Source organism: Pseudonaja textilis, chromosome 2, assembly GCF_049901715.1.
Source record: "Pseudonaja textilis isolate UNSWEBS1 chromosome 2, rPseTex1.2, whole genome shotgun sequence".
NCBI classification, from domain to species: domain Eukaryota; kingdom Metazoa; phylum Chordata; class Lepidosauria; order Squamata; family Elapidae; genus Pseudonaja; species Pseudonaja textilis.
Genome location: NC_141991.1, coordinates 122,374,042 through 122,386,860, shown reverse-complemented (window position 1 = coordinate 122,386,860; position 12,819 = coordinate 122,374,042). Strand labels below are relative to the sequence as shown.

General features: G+C 38.0%; 1 protein-coding gene and 1 long non-coding RNA gene across 6 annotated transcripts in view; both read left to right on the top strand.

The window, feature by feature from the left end:
- Positions 1-6,444, top strand: part of RHOT1 (ras homolog family member T1) — a 50,180-nt gene extending 43,736 nt beyond the window's left edge. For 3 of the 5 annotated variants that reach the window (XM_026711254.2, XM_026711253.2, XM_087925124.1), the window contains one exon: positions 5,248-6,444. In XM_026711254.2, the coding sequence (XP_026567039.1) occupies positions 5,248-5,365 (118 nt within the window). In that variant the 3' untranslated portion in view covers positions 5,366-6,444. Of the gene's footprint in view, positions 1-3,069; positions 3,214-5,247 lie in introns of all 5 variants that reach the window. The other 2 variants (XM_026711256.2, XM_087925123.1) reach the window with 1 other exon arrangement.
- A 111-nt stretch (positions 6,445-6,555) lies between these two features.
- On the top strand, positions 6,556-9,317 carry LOC148127051 (uncharacterized). The gene is made up of 2 exons (XR_015741883.1): positions 6,556-6,663; positions 9,118-9,317. It is a non-coding gene; the product is annotated as an uncharacterized LOC148127051 (long non-coding RNA).
- Positions 9,318-12,819: the final 3,502 nt, after the last annotated feature.

Genomic DNA, 12,819 nt, shown 5'->3' with positions numbered 1-12,819 from the left:
TTATCTTGCCTTTTAGGGGGGTGGCTCAAGAAGACATATATAATCATTTCCTATTTTTCCACATTGAAATAGAGCAGTACCCCAAAGTAGCAAGGGGAATTTTCATGAGTGAGGGTAGATTTAAAGCTGGGTCTTGCTAATGACAGCCCAATACTATTGCACAAACATTAAGTCTTCTAGCTGCCCTAGAGGGCGTAATGAGGTCCACAGCACCCATTTATCTTTTCTAGGCAGGCTCTTCCAAAAAAAGTAAATAAATGGTGGGTGCAGCCATCCACAATTTCTAACTTTTATGAATGATTTTGGTGCCTCTTGGAAATAAAAATGGCAGCTGCAGTCAGCGGTTTGTTGGAGTATGCTTGTTTTCATTTAATTTTTTTAAAAATGAAAATAATATTTGAAAACCTGAAGTACAGTCATGGGAAGAGAGCCTGAGAGGTCTTTGAGTAAACATGACCCTGCAAGGTTAAGAACTCAGATCTTAGTGAGTTATGTTGTTGGACAGTTCAAAAAGGGGAATCTCCATTGGGCAGTATTCTAAGCATCTGAAATTGTCTTATTCAAATACATTTTTTGTAAACAAAATACAAGTTTTGGTGAGAGGATTTAATTTGAGTTCATGGAAATGAATCTAATAAGTAATTGAGTCTTACTATAAATAATTGAGAGAGAGAGAAAGCTAATTGCATAATATTGGGATTGCACACACACACACACACACACACACACACACACACACACTATGCTGAAAAAGAGCTTTACCCATACTGTTTTTCCCCCATACAATTTGTCCTATGTAGTTTTGTAGAGAATTCCTCCAGCATCAGGGGCATTCCAGTCCTTTAATTTTCTTGATCCACAAGTGCCTTGTCATCATTGTGTGCATTAGCGTATCTTTCCCACCATGTTCCTGATGTTTCTTTGATGTCCCCTTAATCATGGGATTAGCCTTCATGTGCTACTCTGCTGGGCTCCAGATTAGGTGTATCTTCCTGTTTGTAAAGGAAGCCAGAGGCAAATGAGTGGGAGGCAATAAGACTATTCTACCTGTATTTGCAAATAGCATATATATAAACCCATATGTATTCAGTCTTCATAGGGGGTGGGTTTTGGCAAAAAGGATCTATGTATAAGTTCCTGTTAATTCAATAGGTAAGGTTGCAAATGGAGAGACATTTAAAAAAAAAAACATTGTCTAAAGACAATTTCAACACTCATTAACCAGTAACTAAAACACATTACTTTATGGTTGGTACTATCAGATAAGATGCCAACATATTTTCGTTTTAAGTGAATGAAAGATAAAATCTAAAACTATCATTCCACTGCAGCTTATTATGCTGGGAGAGGATGACATTGATTTTTACATTTGATGGCAGATCTGTTAATACTTCGATTTTTCCAGTGCAGGAATTCAGAAGTCCTGTTGCAACTTGTGCTAATTTGAAATTTGTGACGATGGGATAAGAATTCAACAATATACCAAACAAATAGTTGTGTTGTTTCTATGTGGTCTTTTTTTTCTTTCTTTCTAGGAACTGTGCAAATTTAATAGTTCCTCTCTGTTAATTTTTTGAACCAGTATGGAATTGGTTTATATGTTTGTCAATTTCTGCTTCCAGTTACTATAGTGTTGAAATAATAGTTAGCTAAAAATTAAAGTGATGAAAAGAGAGGCAGCAAATACACTTTTTGCTTGTGGAGCCAATTCAAACAAGCCAATTCAAACTTGATTATGTGTATGTGTTTTATGCTTTAGCGCACACACTTGTGCGTGCGCACACACACACATTATCTGTAGATGAATTGCATTCCCAGCAGTTTCCTCACACATTAATTTCGAAAAATGGTTCTGAAATAAAGAACTTTATTCATGAAAGGGTATTTATTGGCCCATAATGAATTTTAATTTAGTTTCTGTACTTCATATATAAATATCTGAAAGTATGAAGAGATCCATAGAGTTAAGATATCATGCTGAGTTCTGGCTAAGGCAAATATGAAAGGACTGGTCTTCTCCTGGGGTTCCCTTTCTCCTGCATGTTAGAGAAGAAGAGTTTAGAAATGCCAGTTTCTGCTTTGATTGACTATCCAGGCTGACAAACTGAGTTTAATTGCAAGCAAAGAAATATTAAGTTGTGGCTTGCTTTTTTTTTTTTTTAAAGGCTTGTTCAAAATGGGTCATAGTTTATTTTAACCACAGTTTTGAAGTTCTGACAGTTTGGTAAATTACAGTTAAATTATGAATGGAGGGCAACTGCTCAACATTTTAATCTCCTGTTCTGCAGGAAGAGAAAAAAAATGAGAACAACAGGATGTGGAAGTGGGGCAGCTTTTTGGTGTTTCTAAATCACAAATATGTGAATATCTTTTTTGAGCTTGAAACAATTACTTCCCCGCTAATAACAATCCTGAACATAATTAATTGATCAGGCACTCAAAGGCATTTTTAATTTTAGTCTATGTGCTTGACTATAAAAAGTAGTTAGGATTCTCCTCCTACTCCCAGCATGGGGTATAATATTAGAGTGAAATACCTGTGCTTCTACAGTAATGTGAGGCAAGAACTTTGTTAACCCCTAGCTACCTCTCTTTAGCCAGATCCCAGATTGTTTCTGTGAGAAATTATCGAGTTCTGGATCCAGGAATGGTCAAACACTCCAATCAGAATACCCCTTTCCCGTTGGTTTTTGCATTAATCAGCTGCTGTGCAGGACTTTGCTAGTAATATAACATTCTATTTGCCCTATCCAGCATTGTGATAGACCTGTTCTTCAAAATTGCATGTCTACAAAAATGTAATTCAAAAACAAAGCAAAGTAGAAGAAGAATTCTGGAAAGAATGGGGTTTCTCTCACATGGGATAGAAAAAGGAGACACTTTGATGAGAGATTTATATTTCCTTGGGACTTATCACTAATTTCCATGCTACTTTGTTAACCTGCACCTTACAGCCAAGACTTTCTGATTAAAAATGGATATTGAAACTGATTGTAAGCCATGTTGATGTGTAACTTCCTGTTTTGAGCCATGCTGTGAACTGCCATCTGTGTGCATGTGTGTAAAAAGGTTGAGAGCCCACATAGATGAGTTGGGTGCCTTGCTGTTGTCAGATGAGGAGAGCAGTATTGTACACCAAGTACATGCCATCAGGTCGATAGAGGATTCCATCTTCATGGAGTCATCCCTTGATCCACAGTTATTGGAAGACAGGTAACTCTTTATGGAGAAGAAATCCAGTAAACGTCTTGCTGTGAGAGATTGGAAAGGACTAACCTATCAGCATCTATTGCCTGATGATCTGTTTCAGATCACATCCCTTAAGAACCAAACTTTGAAATTAACTGTGGATACCTGCCAGCTTCGCTGATTGCTAGCAATAAACAAGCAAGGCTGTTGAATATTTATTTATTTATTTTTGTTTGCTTGTTTGTCAAACATGTACAAGATAACAAGTATAAATATGAACATAAAGCAAGAACAAAGGGAGTAAATATTAATAAATGGGGACAGTAAGACAGGGACGGTAGGCACACTGATACACTTATGCACACCCCCTTTAAGGACCTCTTAGGAATGGGGTGAGGTCCACGTTAGACAGTTTGAGGTAGACAATATGCAAAATGCTAAATGTGTTGTTCCCTGGATATCTGAAAAGGAACACCTTTTTTTGGTCTAATAAATCAGACTATGCCATTTGTTCCAGATTTTCTCCAATTATGGTTTTGTCCCAGTCTTGTTTGCAGCTGGACCTCAAAAGTCTTCATGCTGTCCCCTGAATACCCAGTTCAGATGATAGGAGAAGAGCTAGAGGCAAATAATTATTTTTTAAAGATAATAGTTAGGCTTTTTCTTGTTAAAATAAAAGTTCTTATAATCAGCTTATATTTCTTTCAGGGATAATTCTCAATTATGGTTCTTCCTTTATGTGCTGCCATTTTGCGAATGGCTGATTCAGTAATTTCCAGACCTCTTAAGTGGATGGTAGATATTTTCATGATCTTTGGTAATAATATATTACAGTAGTTCTTTGAATTATACTTTGGAATCTGCTCTTCTGAAGGTAATGGTGTATACTTTTGTAGGTTTCCCATTATTTCTGATTTAGTTTTAAAAGTGCCTAGGGCAGGGAATTCTTTCTTGTGTTCTATTCTGTAATGCAGCCCTATATCAAATCTGTAATACTCAATTGAGAATCACTGTGCCTTGAACTAAGGTCATTGGAAAAACTCCTTGCTCATAGCTTTTTATCTGTTGCATCGGCTGTTTTTCATGAAAGCTAACTGAGCATGCTCACAAACTTGGCATGCTGGCAGCTTGGATCATTGGTTTTTGGTTAATTTTTGCTATTTTGATCTTAAATTTGTGGTTTTCTTTCATCCTCCATACTGTTCTGTTGCATTTGGGTTTCACCTGTTTAATATCTGTGTTTCGTTAACTATTTGGTATGCCTAACCGTTTTATTGTGTGGTGGCGTTCAAGATTATTTTCAGTGGTTAGGCCTTCTGACTCTCGATAGAAACATCGCAGCAAAGAAGTTAGTACATGAAGTCACTTGGGTATTAATCTGAAGGGACAACTCTGCTGAAAATACTGACTAATAAGCAACACAGCGTATATTAGGTTTTCCTTTTTAAGTCATCTATATTTAGATGATTCTAAAACAGCAGTCCCCAACTTTTTGGGCACCAGAAACCGGTTCTGTGGAGAAAGATTTTTCTGTGGACCAGAGGGGATGTGATTTTGCACGCTGCCTGCATCCCATGGATGGGGCTTCACTTGTCTGCGTGGCCAGGTTGCTAGCATGCCACAGACCCATGGTGCTGGTCCATGGACCCCTGTTCTAGAACAGTCATTCCTTAATTAGATTGTTAGTCTTTTCACAATTACAGGTTAACAAGCTATGCACTGCCCAATGCCCAAGTCTTCAGAACAGCATAAAAGCAATTGGCTTAATATTGCGGGATAAGCCTAAATGTGATCTATTTACTTTACCTTGCTGTGAAAAGTTAATGGAATTATAGATCAGTCAAATTGACCTGTTAGCTGAGTTGAAATATAATCCTTCTTTTCTAAATAGACAGAGCAAAACATTCACTTCCCTACATTACATTAAAAACATTTAGTTTACAAATGTCTTAAAAGAGTACATAGCAGATCTCTGAAAGTGAACTTACGCATGTTGATGCTTGTATATATCTCAATATTTGTTAATTTTTTTAAAAAAAAATATTCTTTGTATTTCAGGCACGTGACACAGGCAGACCTCAAGAGCTCTACCTTTTGGCTTCGAGCAAGTTTTGGTGCTACAGTCTTTGCTGTTTTGGGCTTCGCCATGTACAGAGCTTTATTAAAACAGCGGTGATCTGGAGGAAAGCATGGGGTTTTTTGGGGGGGCGGGGGCTTATTCAAAGTGAGGGGGGAATCTTTTATGTACATTCTAAAATCTGCTAGAAATATTTATATATGCAGAGTACTTTATTATTTGTAATTCATGGATAAGATTATTTTAAATAATAGTTCTAAACTTGCAGTATTGCATAGGGTGTGGAAAAGAAGATTTGCATTACAGTGGCTACTCTTGGCTACACTTGTAAAAGCCAAAAGGGAATTATTGTAAAATAATTTGTATATATATACATATATATATATTCAGGCAGGGAAGCCTAATGTCCCCAGAGGTTATTAGAAATTCCATTCATAAATATTTCAAATAGAGTGAAAGTCGAATTTGCAAGTCGAATTTGTTTTCGGCAGTTTAAGTTCAGAATCAGCGTTCATGTGTTTATTTATTTCACTGGTATTGAAAGTTCTTGCTGGATATACCAGGTTTGAGGACTGACTTTTTTTTTAAAAAAAAAAATCCCTTTAATAATTCAACTTTTTCTGTAGCCACTGCTCATATGTTACATGAGTGTTCTTCTGTGGCAGATTTGATTGGGCTTGAGCTAATTACTCTTTGCAACTAAAGATGCCTCAGTTCAAGAAAAGAGAGAGGAGGACGGTATTCCCTTGATTAAATGAAAAGGAAGTACCGTTAATGAAACGCATCACCATCTGACACCATGTACCATTCTACACATCCCTCATCTTCCACTTGACGTTTTATAGCCTTTTCCAGTCCCATGGGCAATGTATTATAATTGTTTATAATTCACCAGAAGTCTGTGTTTCATTTCCTTCATTTGGAAAGTCATTCCCTGACAAGCTCTGTGTGGAGTGGTGGGGTAGAACTGAAGTAGAAACATCCCATCTCATGCTTTTACCCTTCTTGGTCATAAATTAATTGCATGGTTTGTACTGCATCTTGTATTTGGCTGGAATGACCTGTAGGTGGCATTTTTAAATCTACCAAGAAGGTTTACTAAATGGAAATTCCTCCTGTCCAACCTATTTTCCCCATCGATGGCCTTTTCTGGTATTTCAATAAATAACTGTACCGTGTTATGTTTTGAATGCTTGTTTTTGTAGTATTGATCTATTTGTCCTTGATTCCCAGCCTATGCCTGTTTTGCCTCTTAATTTAGATTCCTGCTCACTTAATAATGCCAGTAGGAGAGCCTTAGCTAGCCACCTTCCATACTTCACATGGATGTCGGTTTAAAAAGGGAAATTTAAAAAAAAAATTCCCAAAAAGGAGAAGAGGGTACTTTGTTTGACAAGGTAGGATAGACAACAAAGTTTCCTTACAGAATTCCTACTGAAAAAACTACGCAAACTAAAGATGAAGTTTTGGTCACGCTGTGTCAATTGGAAAATGCAGTTATAAGAGCAGAGTGACTGATTAGCGCTGTATGACATTTAGAACATAAGAAGAACCCCACTGAATTAGGTCGTCAGCATTCTGGGCCCCTATGGTGGCCTTCCAGGACATAGATAAAAAGAAGGACCTGCTCAAATGAAGACAAGAACCAGCATTAAACTCTACTGGCTATGTCCCGTAGGCAAGAATACAAGATCTTCATGCAGGGGGAAAAGGGCATAAAACAAGTTAGATCTATAAAGTTCTGTTCTTACTCTGTGTTAACAAATGTTTTCTTCCAATATCTAGTCAACTATTGTCTGCTTCAAGGATGATAGCAGGTATCGTTGTCTTTGTGGTAGCAGAGTCTTATCCTCATTTTGCCACCTGTGTTTTTTAATGTGAGATACTGAAGACAGTGTTTAGTATTAGGTGACATTTATTTATTGATCAACTGAATGTCTAAGGCTCAAATAAAATTTGGGGTGAGGGTCATTCAATTCCCTAGTAAACCTACTACATATATTATGTTCTTTGATGATTTTACTGATTTTTTTTTCACAGAATGCTTCTATATTTGCCTCAGTTGCTATGTTACAAAGGGCAGAATCCAGTATTGTGCAACTAGGCTTCTACTTGCATAATTCAATGTTGTCTTTCTCATTTCTTTCCTCCATTTCACTTGGCTCCATAACATCTCCCACTCTTCAGTATTTAAGGTGCAGAAAATCAGAAGCTTTTTTGTTAATGGAAAACCAGCATTCGAACCATCTCTCTTGGTCCCCCTTCTTCCTTTACTTAGAGGCAATCTGCCTCCTGAATTACATCACTGTTTCCATGGAAATATTCTGTAGTATGTATGTTTGTCCATGAAACAGACAGGAGAAGAATTTTGGACATTGCCTCAAATAATGAGGCAATTCAAAAGTGGAGGTTTGGTTTAGGAAACCTTGCTAAATATCTTTTTTGGAAACCTGGGGGAAGGACAGTGGTCTTTAGAGAGATGTGAACCCTTTTCCAATCACATGTTCTATTTCTTCTTTAAAAAAATCGGCTATCATCATGCCTCTCTGCTTAACACATTTCTACTACTCCGTATGCTTCATGCTACCTGATTTCACTTTCAGCAAGAAATAAGAAAGGATGTAGATATTGCCATGGTAATATATGAAAATAGCTTTTTCCAAATGATAGATTGCTAAATCTGGCACTGGCAGATGAGTATGTAGTAGCTGATCAGTACTTAGGAAAGGAAGTATGAAGACATTGGTTGAAATGTAATAAAGATACTTCTGTTTTCTCCTATGAGATAATATTGATATTCAAAGGTCTGATTTGCTGGAGCTCTGCAGAATCTTCCTCAATTGTTTTGATATACAAAATCTGGAAAATTAGAGGAGCAAAATGGAAAATGGATGGACCAGAATTTGAACCACATAAAAGGAAGATCTTAAATAATATTTCATGTCTTGTCCCATCAACTTTTTGTATCTCCAGTCTCACCAATTTCTCCCAAAGTGTTTGAGTACCACCATGAGGGACAAACACACTTTTCCTAAAGAACTACATTTAATATTGACAGATATCCTGTTGTTATATGTGTCATTTACTTAACCTTAAGGGTCTTAAAATTTTAATACCTTGTTCTTCTATCCCATCTAGATTGCTATATCCCGTTGGATAGTTACCCATAGCTCTAAATACAAGTTGGTTGTTCACACATTCCACACAAAAAGTTATCTGGATAAAGTTGGGAAAAGTGCCCCATGATTTATGTCCTGTTACTGTACTTGCTGAAAAAATAGACAGGCATGTCTTCCCTAGGTAGGGATGTCCAAATCCTATTGGCTGCTGTATTGTTGTGGGCTAGTCTCCAATTAGTGTTTTGAACCCTTATTTCTGCTTCAGTTTGTCAAATTGGGTTAGATTGTTGTGCTGTTGCCTTCATGAAACTTCTCTTAATAGCAGTCGAGTAACTTTAGTTGTGGTGATGGTGGGAAAATGTAACCTAACTTGCATTGGTTACACACCTTATGGGTCCAAGAGATGTGCCTTTGATGTATTAGGTGGACCTCAACTGTTCTGGAACATCATCTCTCTTTCTCTATAAGCATGGCCTTTAATCACTATCAAGATTTTTTTCTTTCTCTCATTTTGTCTGCCAAATCCAGAGAACTGCCATGCTCTCTTTCATTGAGGGAGCAACTGTTTCTTACATTTGTGGACAGGAACTATGAGACATTTTGTTTGGGATTGATGTTATGCAGCCAAGATTAATAAACAGCTATGTTGTAGCTTTATGTCTTTATAAATAATTATATTCTGTGGAGTTGCTGCATTAATTGACACATCTTATCCATCATCTCTTCCCCCAGAATATCAAGATTCTGGCTCTTTGCCCAGATACTGCATAGAGTGATAGCCTGTGGAGACTTGTTGAGACATCCTAGAAGGACATCTGAAGCACTGGTTGTTTGGTTTTTGTTTTATGGCTTTTTATGGTTTTCTAGTTTCAAATTTGTTGTGACCCATGCAGAGTTGTTCTGTTTTAAAAACAAATAAATGGGTAATCAATTGAGTGTCTCCAGATGCTTTGGACTAGGACTCTTACATACATTCCTGGCTGTGCTAGCTGGGAATATTGGGAACAGAAATCCCAGCCATCCAGCAAGCACCAGCTCTCTTACCCAAACTCTGCGATTAGCTAAATATTTATGGCTACTGTGAGAGAAACAGATGGAGAAAATGTTTTTATGTGTTCTGTCACATATAACCAGTCCTCCTTTGGCAGGCGAGAGGAGAGGATACACATCCCCTGGCTTCTAGTCAAAGTTAAGAATATTCAAGCCCATAGCTGACTAGAAGAACAACACTTCTTTGATCGCCACTGACAGGCGCCCACGACAGTCAGCATGAGCGAAGGTTGCCAGCAGTTTTAAAAAAAGAAAAGACAAGACAAGAAATGTAGTAGCAACCAGCTGCCGGCTGAGGGCAGCCTGGTTTCAAAAACCTCATCGGTGTTTTCAGTTTTTGCCGACTTGTTTCTCCTTTCATGATGCTAATTTAAGAGCCACTCTTGTATCAAGGGCATGAAGGTGGACATCGTAGAAGATGGGTGACTTGCTTGTTTCTGAACAGTCTTTAATTGCACAAAGCAGAATTGAACCTCTAATTCGTTCCCCATCCTGGTCCTCAGTTCATCTCCTTGGAACACACTGGCCCGATTGCATCACACCTTGAACTTAAATGTCACTCATGAACCATTCCTACCTTCTTCCGCCTTGCTTCTATTAGATCTATTCAGAGCACACATAGAATGGATGTGCTGCTGATTATTTTTGCAAGAGTGTCAAGTTACCTGTAGGCACAATTCAGTGCAAGGGCTTGACTGACTATTTACATATTATTTAGGTGAATCTATTTACAGATGATATTCGAAGACATCTAATCCTGTAAAGGTTGAAATCTGCATTATGGTGTGTCCTAAATTGGGACTCTACCAATTCTGCTCCCCCCCCTGCTCCTTGATAGTTAACTTGCTGGAATTTTCTCAGCTCTTCAGTTGTAATGGAATAGAAAAACCTGCAACAGGCACCAAGGACCTAATGTTCAGATCGACGGCTTATTCTGCTACATTTAAATTGCTGCAGAAGGGAGGGAGGGTCTTTGACTAAAGCAATCCATTGTGACATCCTCATTCACATCCTACCAATCAGTGGGCAGAGCAGTATTGAAGTATTAATCTCATGCTGCATTAGATCGTTGCTTGCTGTTTCTTTTTTCTTTTTAGTTGTGCTGCATCAGTTTCTTCCCCCCCCCCACCTTCCATTTTTGCAGCTGCTTTTACAATTAATGGAGGAGGATTGGGGGTGTAGGAAATAGGTTTTGAAATTTAATAGAAACAGTGAGTGAGCAAAGGGAGACAGTTCTTAATAACAAGTTGCCCTTCGCAAGGAGAAGAGGCGACTGGCAAACTAATGATTCCACGGGTTGATTAGGAACAAAAGGAAAGAAAGTCAATCAAGATCTGTGTCCCATGGAACGGTAGGCAGGGTCTGCTAAAATAGCCTAATATCAAACTGAGGTACTTTGCTTTTCATCATGATAGGCCACAAATAATAAAAGGGAGAAAAGGTGGAAATAACCAGTTTTTGAATCATTATAAAGATGAAACAGAAGATCAAGTATTTTTTCAGATCACTTAAGTAAGAGCAGGGATCCTCAAAACTCGGGGGCCAAGGGACATATACTTCGAGCATTGAGAGTTGGTCTGTCCCAAAACAGCTGCCACTGTCAATTTCCCAGAACAAATGAATGAGACTAAAGGAGGATTGTCAGATTCAAGGCCCTTTACTATTAGGAGTGCTGAGAGTTCCAGCGTACCTTTCAGGAATCTGTTTTCTTTTTGACAGACAGCTCACTTGATCCAGAAACCAAAAAAAATAAAATGGTAAAGATTAGAAACATCGCCACCCCAAGCCAAACTGCATATTTCCTATCACAGTAAGCAATAACAAGGTCCTTCCACAAGACTGGAGGACTGGTAAAGTACATTCATAACTGCACAAGCCTAAAACTCTTGCAAAAAATTCAAACTTGCTATACATGTAGTCCTCAGCTTACTGTTTCTAAATAAGGCAGCTGTTAAAGTGAATCGGGTAGGCATTAAGCAAATCTGGCTTGCCCCATGGATTGCTTGTCAGAAGCTGGCTGGGAAGATCGCAAATTGTGATCACATGACTCTGGGATGTTGCAACTACTGTATACATCCTAGTGTCAAGCGCCCGAGTTTTGATTTGGTGACTGCGGGGATGCTGCAACAGTCATTGAGTGCAAGGACCAATCACGTCACTTTTTTTCAGTGTGGTTGTAACTTCAAATGGTTGCTAAATGAATGGTTGTTATTTAAGGAACTATCTGCATAGTTATTCAATAACCCAGACTTGCTACAGATTCAATAAATAAATAGTCCAAATGTGCTTCAGGTTTGATCAATATATACATAAATAGCTAGCTGGCTAGCATCATCTCAGATTGATGTTTCTGCTTTATAAGTATCTTTCTGCAATTTCATTATTTGCCTCATATGGATTTAGTTCATCCCAGTTTTTAAAGATCCTTATAATACATGTCTTTATTGTTTTACTAAGAGATCATAACTATTTTCCTTGGTATAGCCTATGATATTTTTTTTCTTTTTTTGCACTGGGCTGCCTCCAACCAAGCACAGTCAGCATCACATCTGTTGTAGGCCATCCTACATCTTACAGATTAGCCTTTTTGTTATATTTTTTCTCTTCCTAATGTCCAACCTGCAGGTGGATCACAGCTCAAAGCCAAGATTAGATAGAGTCAATCAAATAGCACGTTTTGGAACAGAAGCAATTCTAATGTGCCAAATCAACTAGGAGGGTGAAAATTGTCTACATATGAACAAATATTCGAAGGCATTTTCAATATTAGCACCAGTAATATTTTTTTCTGGAGAATCTGCTCTCAGGACTCCACAGAATAGGTTTAGCCCACTGTTTTGAACAGCAGTTGAACTCGCAAAGATTAGCAAGTAAAGCTTTGGTATGAAGGAATTGATTTTTCCCGCCGCTGTCTTCAACATGAACTTTCCTCTACGATGAAGAAGTCCTTGAGGACAACAATCTTGGAGTGGAACAGAAGGTGCTGGTTTGTTCACCACTTGGCAAAAAGAGACCAGATGGTGCTACTATCCCAGTTAGGCCTGCACAAAGCAATCTGATCTTCCTGAACCATACAGTCTGGGGGACTGCTTGGTAAATAAAACTGGATTAAGATCAATGTACTGGAGTGAAAAGAAACAGTCATCAATAGTGAAGCCATTTTTCCTACACTTTCAAATCTATTTCAAGGATGAAGGGAAGGGAGAAAAAAAACAAAAAACCGAAAATGCTCTTATGAAAACTATTGGCAACAACTCAGGTGGAAGCAGAAGCTGAGACAAAGAAATAGTTCTTTTTCTTAGCTGTTTTTGCTGCTCTACAGCTTGGCGAGTCTAGTGTGGTCCTTCAGCTTTGGAGATGCTCTCCTGTGCTGTGAGCCATCAA